Raw genomic sequence first — 16,550 nt, forward strand, 5'->3', positions numbered from 1 at the left:
CTGTTCTTCAGAAAAATCCTGTGCATTTGAACCCTTTCCAACAATGACTGTATGATTTTGAGATCCATCTTTTCACACTGAGGACAACTGAGGGACTCATATGCAGCTATTACAGAAGATTCAAACGCTCACTGATGCTCCAGAAGGAAAAACCATGCATTAAGAGAGAACTTTTGAACAGAATGAAGAGTAAATTTTTTTGTTTTGCCTAAATATCATATTTTTTAATTTAGTACTGCCCTTCAGAAGCTACAGAAGATACTTACATGTTTTCCAGAAGACAAATGAAGTTAAATTTACCTTGATCTTCAAATTCAAAACGTTTTCATGCCCCGGCTCTTAATGCATGGTTTTTCCTTCTGGAGCATCAGTGAGCGTTTGAACCTTCTGTAATAGTTGCATATGAGTCCCTCAGTTGTCCTCAGCGTGAAAAGATGGATCTCAAAATCATACAGTCACACAGTAAATATATAAATATTGTGTATATAATATCAGTTCACTCTCTATACATATATACTTCAATTTGATTTATTTATTTTTTATAAAAACCCACAAGCCAAAACTTGAGTATTTTTAGCCTGTGGATTTTTTGAAAATAATGTTAATAATATTAATTGAAGAAAATGTTACTGTGTAACAGAAATCCTGAAAATCACACTGCAAAGAAGCGCTAAATATGTCACACCATGTGAACATGAAATAGTCTTGAAAATGCTACATTATCACACTTTATTATGCTTAAAAGCATGTTTTCTGTATTTGGGTGCTTTAATGAGTTTTAAGCTGAGTTATCATTGATGCAAATGAAAGAATGCCATTCAAACAAGCACTGCAAATTAAAACCCTTGTCTTTTGCATGATTACGTACAACTGATGTTTGCATGTTGCCCATTTGACTGTGTGGCGTAAATGCAAAAAGCTTTCCAGAAACTGACATGTTGGCATCACAAGCAGTATTTTTTTTCTTCATTCACTGCTGCATTCGCATGCAGGTTATTGGTGATGCATATCACCTTTCATTTTATTAATGAGTAAGTATTTGTCTTTGTCAGTGTGTGCATGCAAACGAATCATGCACCGTTTTGCTTATGCGTGCTTCTGATGTTGATCTGACATAAAGCGTGTTTATTATTGTGGTATAGTGTTTCTGAACGCTGCCAGTGTTTCCTGTTTGACTTCTGCTGCAAGCACCAGAGATGTTAGATATAAGACTATGATGTTAGATACACTGACAAAAAGCAACAGATACTGTAATTTTTTTTTAAAGGCTTTAAAATAAAATAAAAATCCCTAATTTGTCACTATTAAAGTGATAGTTCACCCTCAGTTGCTGACTTCCATAATAAAAAATATTATGGAAGTCAATGGGGACCAGGAACTGTTTGATTGCTAAATCAAACAAGTTTGGAACAACATAAGGGTGGGTAAATAATGACAGAAATTACATTTTTGGTTGAGCTATCCCTTTAACTGTTGTTTTACTTTTATTAAGAAGGAATAAATATATGATCATAAGTCATTGGATGTTCTGTAAATGGGTTTTGGAAGTCAGCTTTATTTTAACGGAGCTGAACATTCACCTCACGGATCGTTGCATGATGATGTAAATTAACTGGTATTTTGTTTTTGACCTGGTTCATTGAAATTGAACCGATTAAAAACAAGTTTCCGATTCCACCAGTTTCACCCATTCAAGCCGATTTGCAGATCATTTGCAAACATGATTGGTGAGCACTGACGTACTATAGGAGTAATCGACCAATCACAGCGCCATGGAGGCACCGCCTCCTCTCTTGAGACTTTTCACCTATATTTCTCCCTTCAGACTCTCAGTGAGAACACAGAGTTCAAAGGTCACAGAAGAGATGCTGTTGAAAGAAAAAGTGGTTTTACATTTATTTGATCTCCTATTGCTTTTATGTACTGTCGATTATATATATTTTTTTCTCACCTACTTAGTTTTGACATCCCTTGCCTTATAAGAGAAAATGCCCCTGATGTAAAAATATACCTGCTAGCTCACATTCGCAACAATACAGTGCACTTAGTTGTTTTATGTCTGTCTGGTTGATACAGGCCTACTGTTTTTTTCATATAATTTGTTCCCTTCCTCAGGATGTGGTTTACTGATGAACAGTCAGTGTGGATGAACGATTAAGCGAGAGAATGCAGTCAGCAAAAGCATGCTCTGCAGTTAAAAAACAATTGAATCTGTCAGAGATAGAGACCTACAATATTCCTGCACATTTAAAATGCATCTAGAAGTGCATTAGTAATATTACACTGAATTAGTTCAATTAAATATTGTATAAATTGTAATAGTGTAATTATATTAAATGTTATTTTATAAATTCTTTTTATAAATATATAATCAAATTATTTACTAATAATTTTCCATTTTTTGTTATTTTTATGTATTTATTATCCATGTCATTCCAAACCTGTATGCTGTTGTATTTTTCTTCATGAAACAAAAAAATTATTCTCTTTAAAAATATCATACAGATGAGCAATTAACATATAATGACTAACAAATAATACAAATTGTGTTTTTGGTTTGCTTTTTTCTCCAGTACGTAGGCCTTATTCATTTTATCTGTCCGGCTTGGTAACCTCCACCATATCCATTCTAGCAATCACACGTGAGTTGGCCTACGAAACATCATTGAAAACCTCTCCCCACAGATCGACTCTATAACCATAGAAGGAAACGGCAGTGCTGCAGATTTCTCGTCAATCAAAGCATGCTCAGGTTCCTCTTTAGTTCACACAGTTGCACACGTATATTTAGCCAACGGTATAGTACACACACACACACACACACACAGTAAGTATTACACACAAAAGCGCCGTTTTGTTCTCAGAAAGTGAAACTTGGTTGTGGCTGGTTTCTTTTTTTCCTCTCATGTCAGACATCACACCTTAGTAATTCTCAAGCAGCTCTTCTAACGACTCTGTCATGATAAAAGTGCAGTCAGTCACACCCTTTACATGTTTTATGCGCTTTTGAAAAAAAAAAACTGATGGCTGATGAAAGCCATTGGCAGGTGTTAAATTCACAAGTTTTGCAAGCAGTCATGAGTTGTTTAGTGTTTGTGATATAAATAATTGTACATATGCCGTGCAATTGAATTTTTGATTTTTTGCTGAAAATGTCTTGTATATTTCTAGCCAATATTTTACATCTCTCATGTTCATTAATTTTAGTCAATTTTGCACATAATTGTATAAAACAAAACATGTCCAAAATGATAGGATTGGTTTATTTGATTTAAGATTTTTCAACATTTTCAACAAACGCATTTTTTTTAAATCTTTTAAAAGATCTTTTTTTTTTTTTTTGCTTTTGATTCTTCTATATTTGTTTATACTTGTTGAACAATTTAGAGTTTTGATTTTGTATTCTTAATATTTTTTTATGCTTGTGAAGCAGAGTTGCATTCCATGTATATAAATAATTATTATTGTTATTACAACATTAAACATTTTAATTTATTATATATATATATATATATATATATATACTCACCTAAAGGATTATTAGGAACACCATACTAATACTGTGTTTGACCCCCTTTCGCCTTCAGAACTGCCTTAATTCTACGTGGCATTGATTCAACAAGGTGCTGAAAGCATTCTTTAGAAATGTTGGCCCATATTGATAGGATAGCATCTTGCAGTTGATGGAGATTTGTGGGATGCACATCCAGGACACGAAGCTCCCGTTCCACCACATCCCAAAGATGCTCTATTGGGTTGAGATCTGGTGACTGTGGGGGCCATTTTAGTACAGTGAACTCATCGTCATGTTCAAGAAACCAATTTGAAATAATTCGAGCTTTGTGACATGGTGCATTATCCTGCTGGAAGTAGCCATCAGAGGATGGGTACATGGTGGTCATAAAGGGATGGACATGGTCAGAAACAATGCTCAGGTAGGCCGTGGCATTTAAACGATGCCCAATTGGCACTAAGGGGCCTAAAGTGTGCCAAGAAAACATCCCCCACACCATTACACCACCACCACCAGCCTGCACAGTGGTAACAAGGCATGATGGATCCATGTTCTCATTCTGTTTGCGCCAAATTCTGACTCTACCATCTGAATGTCTCAACAGAAATCGAGACTCGTCAGACCAGGCAACATTTTTCCAGTCTTCAACCGTCCAATTTTGGTGAGCTCGTGCAAATTGTAGCCTCTTCCTCCTATTTGTAGTGGAGATGAGTGGTACCCGGTGGGGTCTTCTGCTGTTGTAGCCCATCCGCCTCAAGGTTGTGCGTGTTGTGGCTTCACAAATGCTTTGCTGCATACCTCGGTTGTAACGAGTGGTTATTTCAGTCAAAGTTGCTCTTCTATCAGCTTGAATCAGTCGGCCCATTCTCCTCTGACCTCTAGCATCAACAAGGCATTTTCGCCCACAGGACTGCCGCATACTGGATGTTTTTCCCTTTTCACACCATTCTTTGTAAACCCTAGAAATGGTTGTGCGTGAAAATCCCAGTAACTGAGCAGATTGTGAAATACTCAGACCGCCCGTCTGGCACCAACAACCATGCCACACTCAAAATAGCTTAAATCACCTTTCTTTCCCATTCTGACATTCAGTTTGGAGTTCAGGAGATTGTCTTGACCAGGACCACACCCCTAAATGCATTGAAGCAACTGCCATGTGATTGGTTGATTAGATAATTGGATTGAGAAATTTAACAGGTGTTCCTAATAATCCTTTAGGTGAGAGTGTGTGTATATATATATATATATATATATATATATATATATATATATATATATATATTTGTATATATATTTGTATGTATATATATATATATATATATATATATTGTATATATATTATTATTATTATGTTATATATATATATATATATATATATTATTATTATTTTTTTTATTATGTTTTAGATATAAAAATATTTAATTTTTTTTTTTTTTTTTTTTTTTTTTTTATTATTTGCAAAATCTTGATTAAAGGGGTCCTATTATGCTCTTTTACAAAGTCTTGATTTTGTTTTGGGGTGTACTAGAGCATGCTCTCATGCTTGGTGGTTTGAAAATCATTATTTTTCACATAATTTACATTTTTAGCTCGAGGTTTCTCCGGTAACGCTGTACATAAAGCAGAGCTCCGCTCACAAATGCTGCTTTATCAGACATTACATGCAAGATGAAATGAAAATGACATCCAAAATGATCTGAAAACAGTTGGTTTCCATCAGAAATACAGTGATATACAGTGACTCCCCACCCCCCCAACCATTCAAATTTCCAAATTTACAATTTCACAATCACAAATACAGGAAAACAACTAAAAATGAAAAATCTCCCTTTGGAGTGGACTTTGAGATTTGTAACTTTGTAGATCGTTTTATGCTCAAACATACACACAACACACTGACTAAAATTCAAAAAGTGAAAAAGCATAATAGGACCCCTTTAACTGATTAACTGACATTCTCATCACTTATTTAGTAAAGCATAATATTCTGTTTAAAACAATTTACTCCCCCACCCCCCCTGGGTTTATAACAGCATGACAGTTTTTTGTTTTTTAACGGATCACAATCCATTATCAGTTCATTGCTAAGTTTAGACCCACAACTGATGTTGAACATGGATGTTTGTCAAGTCGACTAGGTGTTGCATGCGATCACTTAGGCTACTCGTTTTTCCTTTACACGTCTGTCAAGTCAATACCTGTTTTAGTCTCCAACTAAAACACCAGCACTCTGGTTACAGAAAAAGAAAATAGTCGCTGAACCCACGAGATCAAGAAAATGAGTAAAGCTACGGCAAGTGCAGAAACTCCACAGAATCACTTAGTAGCATAATTTGAGACGGTTTTGCGTTACGTGAAGTATACAGAGTAATTAAACTATAAAAGCTGCTGTAGATTCTGTGAATATTTGTATATAATAGTTGAAACTGCACTGAAATTTCAGCAGCCTGGATTTTACATACTGAGGTGGTGTAAAATGTTGTAAAATGGGTTTTGCTTCAGTTTGTGGACTGCGGTCAATAAACAAATCCTTAATATGACGCTCACAGACAAGTGAGCGTAATAACTTGAACAGGTTCTTCAATTCATTGTATTGTTTTATTTTATAGTTTTCGTTCCTATAACAACTCTGCTTCCCATTATTTGAATTATATAATCCACATTTAACTACCTAATTTGCTCTCTAAAGATTTAAACCTCTGAATCACCAAGTAAAACAATCATCAACAGTAAAAGAGCATTGCAGTAAATGATGAGATGTTGCCGTCATGCGGGGTGTGTGTCTGACAGATGCGCGACAGGCTGTCAAGCGTATTTTTATATCGTGCACATTAGGTCACATCCATAAAACGGACATGAAACAAAAGGGTGTAGTCCGAGCCGTGTGGAACAAATTAAGCATGCTTACTAATTCTTCAGCGTAATACGGCCTCTTGTTTTCAACAAGCCAGTCCCTGACATGTAACACTATCATGTGTGTGTGTAAGGACACAAAGAGACACAAAATTGATGGGGAAGTCGTGGCTTAATGGTTAGAGAGTCGGACTCGTAATCCAAAGGTTGCGGGTTCGAGTCTCGGGCCGGCAGGAATTGTAGGTGGGGGGAGTGAATGTCCAGTGCTCTCTCCACCCTCAATACCACGACTGAGGTGCCCTTGAGCAAGGCACCGAACCCCCAACTGCTCCCCGGGCGCTGCAGCATAAATGGCTGCCCACTGCTCCGGGTTTGTGTTCACAGTGTGTGTGTTCACTGCTGTGTGTGTGCATGTTGGATGGGTTCCGAGTATGGGTCACTTCACTTCATTTCCAGTATGTCACTTCTTTATATACTGTGTGTTTAGTATTGATTAGCCGATGTACAGCAAGGGTTTTTTATAAATGCTATCCAGATTGTGATGGCTATTGCAACTGTCGAAATTCATTGACAGTCAAATGTTACCAATAATAGTCCAAAAATTATAGTGGGGAAGTCACAAAATCCATAAATTAAAAGCAAACAAAAACTATTTGATATTTGAGCTTTGCAAAAGACATTCAAATTTAAATAGTGTATATATATTAGTTTGGAGTCAGAAAGTAGTTTGCTTTGAAAAGGAAAAAAAAAAAATGTGTTCATCAAGGATGCATTAAATTGATCAAAAGTGACAGTAAAGACAATGTTACAAAAGTTTTTATTTCAAATAAATGTTTTTTATTAAATTAAAAAGGTATCATGGTTTCTACAAAAAACAGCACAACTGTTTTGAACACTGATAATAGTTGTTGAAAAAATGTTTCTTGAGCAGCAAATCGGCATATTAGATCAGGTGACACTGAAGACTGGAGTACTGATGCTGAAAATTCAGCTTTGTATCACAGGAATGAATTACATTTTACAATATATTCACATACAAAACAGTTTTATTCATTTAAAATATTTCACAATTATTATTTCAAATTTTTTTTTTATGTAGCATTGGTGAACATAAATGTTTTATTTGTTAAAAACAGTGTTTGGCCATCGCTCATCCCAACACTGTCCAGAACGTCCATGTTAAGACCCGCCTCTTTGTTTTCTGATTTTGTTGAACATTATGAACGTGTTTGACATCAAGCACAACAACTTTTGCCAATTCACAGGAGCTTCTCAAAACACACAAATCCTGCTGGCTAGTCACCATGGGACACTATTATATTCAACAGAAGTTTAATGTTTTAAAATGAGTCATTCTTACAGGACAGTCTTTTCACACTGTAAAAAGTGATGCTGAATTAACTTAAAGAATTGAGGAAACCTGTTGCCTTAATTTAAAAAAAAAAGTTGACAATTCACTTAACTTACAGTGATAAGAAGCCTATTTATGAAATATTGTGTCATCAAGCAGCATGCAGACTCAACCAGAGTAAAACAAGCAAAGTTTCACAAAAGTAAAATATTTCATTGTGTTTGGGGCAAATATCTGCACTCCTTGAATGCCGAATTTGGGGGCTGTAGCTAACTGCTGTAATCACTGTAAAAAAACAACAACTATAATTTAATTGTTGTTTCAGCTTAAAATAATGTTACCCCCGCTGACTTAAAATGTTTACTTTAGTCAACTAAAATATTCCAGTTGTCCCTTAATTAACATTGAGTATCTTAAAATTTCAAGTCAGCGGGGTAACAAATTATTTTAAGTTGAAACAACTTTTTGAAACAATTTTTTTTTTTTTTTACAGTGCACTTACTCAGAAGAAATGTAAAGTATGACTTTGGTTTGGGTAAAGTATGAAGCTGGTTTGGGTAAACTGATAAATGCATGTCAGGCACAATAAGAAAAGGGTGCTTGCCGCTCCTAAATGAAGATACGCACACACACACACACACACATACACGCCTGACTGTGCCGTGGCCCACAGTATTTCATGCCATGAATTCCTGGACTGAATCCTCACTCACTTTGATACTGATATCAACTAAAAGTGTCGACACACAGTGAGTTTGCCTAGCACTCGTAAATGCCAAATGCTGGGATCCTTTATAACACTGTTTTCAGTCTAGGTGTGTGTGACATGTTGACTTTTGAGGAGTAGTTCTGTAGTCATCACTAATGATAAGGATGAAATATTCAACGGTTTGGTTTTATTCAGGGTTTCTGCAGGTCTTAAAAAGGTCTTAAACTATTAATTCACAATTTTAAATCAGAGCAGAAAGTCTAAGATTCAAAGTCATGGTATTAAAAGTTGCATGCACTGCAAAAATAATATCTTCCTCGGTATTTTTGTTTTCTGGTACAAATTCCTAAACATCCTTAAATCAAGATTCATTTACCTGAGATGCAAATCGAAGAAATTAAGTCTTGTTTTCTGAGAATTTTAATTTGTGTATAAAATTAGAACAAATATCTGTCAATGGTGTGTAAAAGTTGCTTATTGCATTTGAATGAAGTAGTTTGTTTCTGAGCCTGCTGGCAGATATTTGTTGTTCTTTCAATCATAAACTCACAGAAAACAAGACTACTTATGAAATTTTGGTTCTCAATTAAATGCATCTTAATGTAAGGATCTTTAGACATTTGCACTGAAAAACGAGACAAAAATACTGAGAAAGGAAATCACTTTTTTACAGTGTGATCAGAAGGTACAGTAAAAGTGGTTGGGAGCAGAGCTATAAAGTTATTTTTTTTAATTATTTTTTTTTTTAAATGAATTTAAAGGTAATGGAGATTGGTTGGAAGTTGTTGCTAATGTTATATATATATATACATACATACACATTTACAGTCTTATAAAGGTCTTTAAATAAAAATAAAACCAGCAGAAACCCTGGTTATCGGTCTCTTTTTTTTAATTTATTTATTTTTTATATCTGATCTTTAGAATTGAATATGCATAAATGATGAAGTCATTGTCAATTGTTCTGCCATAAGGAGACATGTAAGAGTAGCTATAGAAAACACTGGAAATTTCTCCCATGCTCCCAATAATTTCCAAAAAAGTACGTGGTTGCTGCAGTTTCTTTAATCTGATGCCGTCTGTTGGCTTCAGGTTTAGAGTTGTCTTTAGTTGAGCATATATGTACAGTACATTTACATAAAGCTGCACACGCCTGGCATCCACCTAAACCTCTCCAAATAATGAGACCGGATCCCCATCCCGCTGCAGTCATAAGGGCGGTGCTTTATCTTCGCTTTTCCAGCTGTAATAATCGGCAAGAGCTCCATCAAGCTCTCTAAATGTCATTCTCAGACAGTTCGATTCTTGTTTATATTACTCGGATGAGTGAGCGGCGAGCCTTCTGACCTTCTCAGTCGATCTGACTCTTCTAGTTGGCTCTGAGATAGACTGAAAGAAAGGAGGTTAATTACATCTCCGTTTTCTGACCCACTTTCTTCCAGGTGTTTTACGTTGTTTGATGCATTGACTCGAGCCGGTCCTTAATGCGTGCTCTGACTCGAACGGACCTCTGGCAGGATGATGTAAAGCAAACATTCCTCCCTGCTTTGATTGGCATCTGTTTTTTCTGTGGCGATATGGCCACCATTACTCCTGCTGTCACATTCCCCTAAATCTGTAACAGACATGCATTGAGGATTATGTAAGCCGCAGGTTTTTGGCAAATGGTGCGTTTCACAAGATCAGATTGTTGCGGATGGCATGCAATCTTTTCTGTCCTTTTCTAATGTAGACCTCAACACAGCGTTTTGGGTTTCTGCTGCAGTCTGAAGGTTTGTAAAATGAAAAACATTGTTGTTTCTTGGCACTTTTATAGCCCATGGATTGGTTTCTATTAAAACTAACAAATTTAACCAACTTTTTTTGTGTTATGGGATTGTCGTATTAAAACTGGCTTGGAAACTTTTTTGCCTTGCCCGCATTTATATTCCCTACTTTTCACATGGCTTTTATGTAGTTTTTATTTTTTATTTTGTTCCATGTCCAAATTGTGACTTTCAATTTTTAAATATGTAAAAACCATCATAAAACGACACATTTTTAAAACCATGACGATGCAAACACAGAGAAATCAACACAGTCTTTCAGTGTTGATTGTGAAAAAGTTACAAAGTTAATGTTCGGTTACATTCACCTTTTGTTCTGCAAATTTTTGTGGCAAAATTCAGTCATTTTAATAGGAATCCACGCGATTAGGAATTTCGTTTAAGGGTGAAACATTTTCCAGTGTAGATTTGCATCAGGTTCAAGTTGGTCACACAGATTTGCCCTGCTGACCACCTGAAAGCTGCTTAGTTTGAAAGTGTTTTGTGTGAGTTGTGCTTCATACATCTCTGTATTATTGACAATAGACAATGGAATTTTTTGTTTGCGAAATTTGGCAGAAATTTGACTAATTTGTGCATTTAGTCCATACCAACAGTTTTTTCTGTCAGTCTGCTTGTTTACTAAGGATTGTAAATAAAGGGCTTGAATTGAAATACAAGGCGTGATGAACAAAGAAAACAAAGATCTATGTAAATATCACTTTCGAGCATGTTTTTTTTTCTTAACGCGTGTCATTTCAAATTGAGCCATAATTTTGTTAAATGATGTGAAAAATGTGAAAGTATTTGTAATCGGATATGCAAGACAAACAAGTTGGCCATTTGATGTCATTTCAAATGTGACACATTTTTGGTTTCAAAATATGCGGTTCATAAAAATGACAGAATTGTCCTGTAATACAGGGCGAAAAGGGTTTATTTCCTGAAAGTCCAATGGGCCAAAAGTGTCATAGTTAAATAATAGCCCTGTCCCAGAATGCCACACTTGATTTGTATTTACGGCCAGTGACTTGCAGAAGCACATACTTAAATTTCCTGCATAAAAATAAGATTTAAAGAGAATGGAAACAAGAAAAAGATAATAAAAATGATACGAGTAAACAGTTGAAAGTGAACAGTCCACAAGTGATTTTAATGTTATAGTTCGTTGCTCTTGAAAATTGTAAATGTAGACCCTGCCAGGTCTGAGCGATTTACTGTAACATTCCTCTCATATTTATTTAAGGTGGCTGAATCTGGCTAGTGCTAACATCACCTTAACAGTCCTGCCGTTTGGTGGGAAAGGGTTTGATTTGTGGCGTCTCATGGGCCAGTGGCTCCTAATTAGCGAGGCCTGTCATGTACGTGAGATGAATGTCTTTAAGGACCAGTCTTGGGCTTTAACTACCCTGATTGTTTGTGTTTGGAGACATTCAGCTTTATTCACAATGCTGGAATGGTCAGTGGCTAAATGCTTCATGTTCCCTTTCCAGAGTGGGAACACCATAGACTCTATTCTCCTTGAATTCAAATCCGCCAGAGTGAAAGAAGCGATAAAGAGCACTTTTGTAACTACTGAATGTGTAGCAGAAGCATCTCTGTTTTATTGGCCTGTATAAGTTTGAATGCTTCATAAGACAAACAGTTATTGCAGAGCATGACACGGTTTGCTGTAAAAGCGCCGCTTTTCTCTTGGGAGGGAATGCATATTTTTGACCTGCGCTGACGTCAGAAATGACACTCTGGTTTTAACTACAGCTTACTTGCTCTCAGACTGAGCGACCAGAGGCTGACATGTTTTATTACACTGCACATGTTCAAAGTCACGAGGTGATTTCATGAGGTTCAAAGCTAATTAGCGTTTACATAAAGTATCCTGGCAATTAAAGACAGCTTGAAACAACATTCGCTAGGCATTAAACTTCTATAATATGATTTGTTTCTGAGGAAAATCAGCATTGTATTGTCCTGTATATGTATTATATTTCTTCAGGATTTGTGGAAAGTGTAATATTCTGTTATCGTTGAATATTGTTATTTAAGAATTCAAATGTTGTTTGTCTTGATATTTTCTGGAAAAAGTTTTAATGGCTACTTTTGTCTTTTTTCTGTCTAGGTGGAGGAGGAAAACGGAAAGGAAGAAGTAAAAAATGGAGGGAGATCCTTCGTTTCCCTCATATCAGTCAGTGCACAGACTTGAGCAAAACCATTGGTAATGTATCAACACTTTGTGTGTCTTGTTTATACACTTCCTGTCATTTTCATGCTCCTTGTCAGCTGTGCTGTTGTTCTGGCCAAGTGTGATGTCACTTTCCTGTTTGCCATTGTTTAGCTGTCTCTGAGTTTACATTGCCATTGGCTTAATCCCAGTTTGATGCAGTCTGAGAAATAGAATGTGAGATGAGAATTGGTGCGTCCCAAATTACATTAAGTTGAAAGTAGTATGTCAGAGGTGCCTGGATGACATTCTTGTCCCAGTGGACTTGCAAAATATGTTTCCTTGCATGCTGTTTGGTCTAATATTGCACACAATCCGTTGTGCAACAGAAGAGGAGTGACTGTTATCCAACTTTTTCTATTTCATTTCGAAACGTAAGTCACCCCAGCAACAGTTTTCAAACTTTTTAATTTATAGAATACACACCAATTTTGTTCAACAGTTCTTAAGATTTTGAATGTTTCTGAAATACAGTTATCCAAGTAATATTTTGAAATATATTTACAGTACTAAAATAGGAAGGAGTTATTTGAATGCATTTCAAAATGTAATTTATTCTTGTGATGCAAAGATCATTTTTCAGCATCGTCACATGATTCTTCAGAAATCATTCTAATATGTGACCCTGGACCACAAAACCAGTCGAAACAAGTCGCTGGGGTATATTTGTAGCGATAGCCAAATAATTGACACTTATGACTGGTTTTGTGGTCCAGGGTCCACATGATGATTTGATGCTCAAGAAATATTTCTTATTATCAGTGTTGAAAACTGTTGTGTATTACTCATCTTCATAGCACTCCACTGTATGACTCATTTCTTCTGCATAAGGTGTTTTGAAGAACTGTTTTTGTCCCTATAATGAAAGTCAGTGGTGTTCAAAACAGCGTTGGACCTCACTGGCTTGCGTTGTATGAACAAATTACCTTCTTTTGTATTCCATAATGCAGGTTTTTTAAAGACATGAGGTTGCGTAAATGATGGAATTTTCATTTTTCATTTTTTTATTTATTTAAAAGTATGTCCCTTTCTATTAACCACATGGTATATAAACTGACTGGCCACTTTAGTAGGTACACCTGTTCAGCTGCTCTTTAATGCAAATATCTAATAAGCCAATCACATGGCAGCAACTCAATGCATTTAGGCATGTAGACATGGTCGAGACCGAGCATCAGAATGGAAAAGAAAGGTGATTTCAGTTTCAGAAACTGCTGATCTACTGGGATTTTCATGCAGAGTTATGAAAAGAAAAAAATAGAAAATATCCAGTGAGTGTCAGTTCTGTGAATGAAAATACCTTGTTGGTGCCAGAGGGTCAGAGAAGAATGGCTAGACTGGTTCTGAGCTTATAGAAAGGCAACAGTATCTCAAATCTGGCGCCAACAAGGTATTTTGATTGCTTCGATTGTCCTTATTTGTAAGTCGCTTTGGATAAAAGCGTCTGCTAAATGTAAATAAGCACTCATTACAACCAAGGTTTGCTGAAGAGCATCTCTGAACACACAACAGATGGTCTACAACAGCTGAAGACCACACCGGGTGCCACTCCTGCCAGCTGAGAAAAGAAAACTGAGGCTACATTTCACACAGGATCACCAAAATACAACAGAAGATTGGAAAAAGATTGCCTGGTCTGATGTGTCTTGGTTTTTGCTGCAATGTTCAGATGCTAGGGTCAGAATTTGGCATAAACGATATGAAAGCATGGCTCCATCCTGCCTTGTATCAACAGTTCAGGCTGCTGCTGCTGCTGGTGTAATGGTGTGAGCAAACTTTAGTCCTCTTGGGTACCAATTTGACATTGTTTAAACACCTCAGAATACTGTTTTTGACCATGTTCATCCCTTTATGACCACAGTGTGCCCATCTTGTGATGGCTACTTCCAGCAGGATAACATCACAAAGCTCAAATCATCTCAAACTGGTTTCTTGAACATGACTATGAGGTCACTAAACTCAAATGTCCTCCATAGTCATCAGATCTCAATCCAATAATAGAGCAGCTTTGGCATATTGTGGAACAGGAGATTGGCTTCACCTTGTTGAATCTATGCCAGAATTAAGGCAGATGTGAATGCAAAAGGGAATCCAACCTGCTACTAGCAAGGTGTACCTAATATAGTGGCCTTATAAAGTATCACTGTATCACCACAGTACTTTTTTGTAAAGTTTTACCTGTTGTTTTGTGTCTCAGAGCGGGACTACTTCAGCCTGTGTGACAAGCAGCCCATCGGGAGTCTTCTGTTCCGCCTCTACTGTGAGACCCGACCAGAGCTGCAGCGATGCATCCAACTCCTGGACGCCATGGTATGTCTGCGCACACATACACACCTCTCCAGCACTCAATGCACTTGAATTTATTTAGGATTGCCCAAACAGCTTTTAGTCACTAATTCCTGGTTCTTTCAAGCAATTCATCGTCTTTCAAAATCTATTGCCCACTCAAAATCTCTCAGGTTTCTCATAACCCTCCATCAATGTTCCACTGGCCTGGACAACATGCCTCCCAAATAACTAGCTTGGGCTATCATGGAGTAAAGCCCAAAATATCAGGACCGGCATGTGGTCACTGAATGAGGCCATTGTCTGGTCTCTCCAACACCCCTATAGACCCCAAACAGTCTGAACCCCGGGAACCTGAACCCATGACAGGAAGTCGCCATCATAAAACATGGGGCAGCATATTTGTGTCTTTTAGGACTGGGAAAAGGTGTTCATCTTATTTATGGTGTCTTGGAACGTTCTCCTTCTCATTTTAACAAAAACCCTTTGTGCGGTGTAGCTGTGTAAGTGAATAGGGAAGCTTTATTGATGTGTTTCAGGGAAGAACATAAATGTCACTTGAAAGTCAAATAAAATAAAACAAAAATGTGACCCTGGACCACAAACCAGTCTTAAGTCGCTGGGGTATATTTGTAGCGATAGCCAAAAATACATTGTATGGGTCAAAATTACCTATTTTTCTTTTGTCAAAAATTATTAGGACATTAAGTAAAGATCATGTTCCATGAAGATATTTAGTCAATTTCCTACTGTAAATATATAACTTATTTTTCGATTAGTAATAGGCATTGCTAAGGACTTCATTTGGACAACTTTAAAGGTGATTTTCTCAGTATTTTGATTTTTTTGCACCCTCAGATTCCAGATTTTCAAATAGTTGTATCTCGGCCAAATATTGTCCTACCCTAACAAACCATACATCAATGGAAAGCTTATTTATTCAGATTTCATATGATGTAGAAATCTCAATTTCGAAAAATTGAAACTTATGACAGGTTTTGTGGTCCAGGGTCACAAATGTCCTTAGCATAAAAGCAACATAATGGTGCCTGGGTTACAATGTCACAGCTAATGAAATAAGAGCCGAACATTTTTAGATAATGAAGGGAAATTGCCATGGTGGTATGCGTTTAGTTAAATTATTGTAGTAATCATGTGTGGGATTTTATTAGATGTTATTTTAGGACGCGTAGCTGTAATTAAAGGTGCATAGGACCACTTATTTCTATGTAAATGAATCATAATTATACTTCCTTGTTTGGAGAATTTACTTTAGAGTGAATCTCATGGACACTGTCAAGCCATATTTCACCCTAAAATCAAAAGACAAGAAAATGAAATTATATTTTGCCTGAAGTAGAGTGTATTTTAGAGCCTCTAGAAAATAGGACCCCAAAATTCTTATTACTGTAGTGCCAAAAAAATATTCAAAAGTATCTTCTGAATGGCTGCATTTATTTTATCTAATTACAGTAAAAATGGTAATATTTTGAAAAATTATTACAATTTTAAAATCGCTTTTTTCTATTTGAATATATTTTAAACTGTAATTTATTTCTGTGATGCAAAGCTGAATTTTCAGCATCATTACTCCAGTCTTCAGAGTCACATGATCCTTCAGAAATAATTCTAATATGCTGATTTGCTGATCAAGAAACATTTCTAATCCCCATTATTATAATTGTTGAAAACAGCTGTGCTTCATATTTTTGTATAAACCATGATATTTTTTTCCAGATTTACAGAATAAAAAGATGAATAGTTCCAAAGAACAGCATTTATTTGGAATCAAAATCTTTTGTAACACTTTAAAC

The 16,550-nt window shown here is 36.2% G+C and overlaps 1 protein-coding gene across 3 annotated transcripts in view; it reads left to right on the forward strand.

Moving 5' to 3' along the window:
- Positions 1 to 16,550, forward strand: part of LOC306849268 (G protein-coupled receptor kinase 5-like) — a 52,649-nt gene that overhangs the window by 18,223 nt on the left and 17,876 nt on the right. For all 3 annotated transcript variants that reach the window (XM_079384188.1, XM_079384187.1, XM_079384189.1), the window contains exons 2-3: positions 12,349 to 12,444; positions 14,648 to 14,760. In XM_079384188.1, the coding sequence (XP_079240314.1) occupies positions 12,349 to 12,444; positions 14,648 to 14,760 (209 nt within the window). The remainder of the gene's footprint in view (positions 1 to 12,348; positions 12,445 to 14,647; positions 14,761 to 16,550) is intronic.

Source organism: Barbus barbus (assembly GCF_936440315.1).
Source record: "Barbus barbus genome assembly, chromosome: 29".
NCBI classification, from domain to species: domain Eukaryota; kingdom Metazoa; phylum Chordata; class Actinopteri; order Cypriniformes; family Cyprinidae; genus Barbus; species Barbus barbus.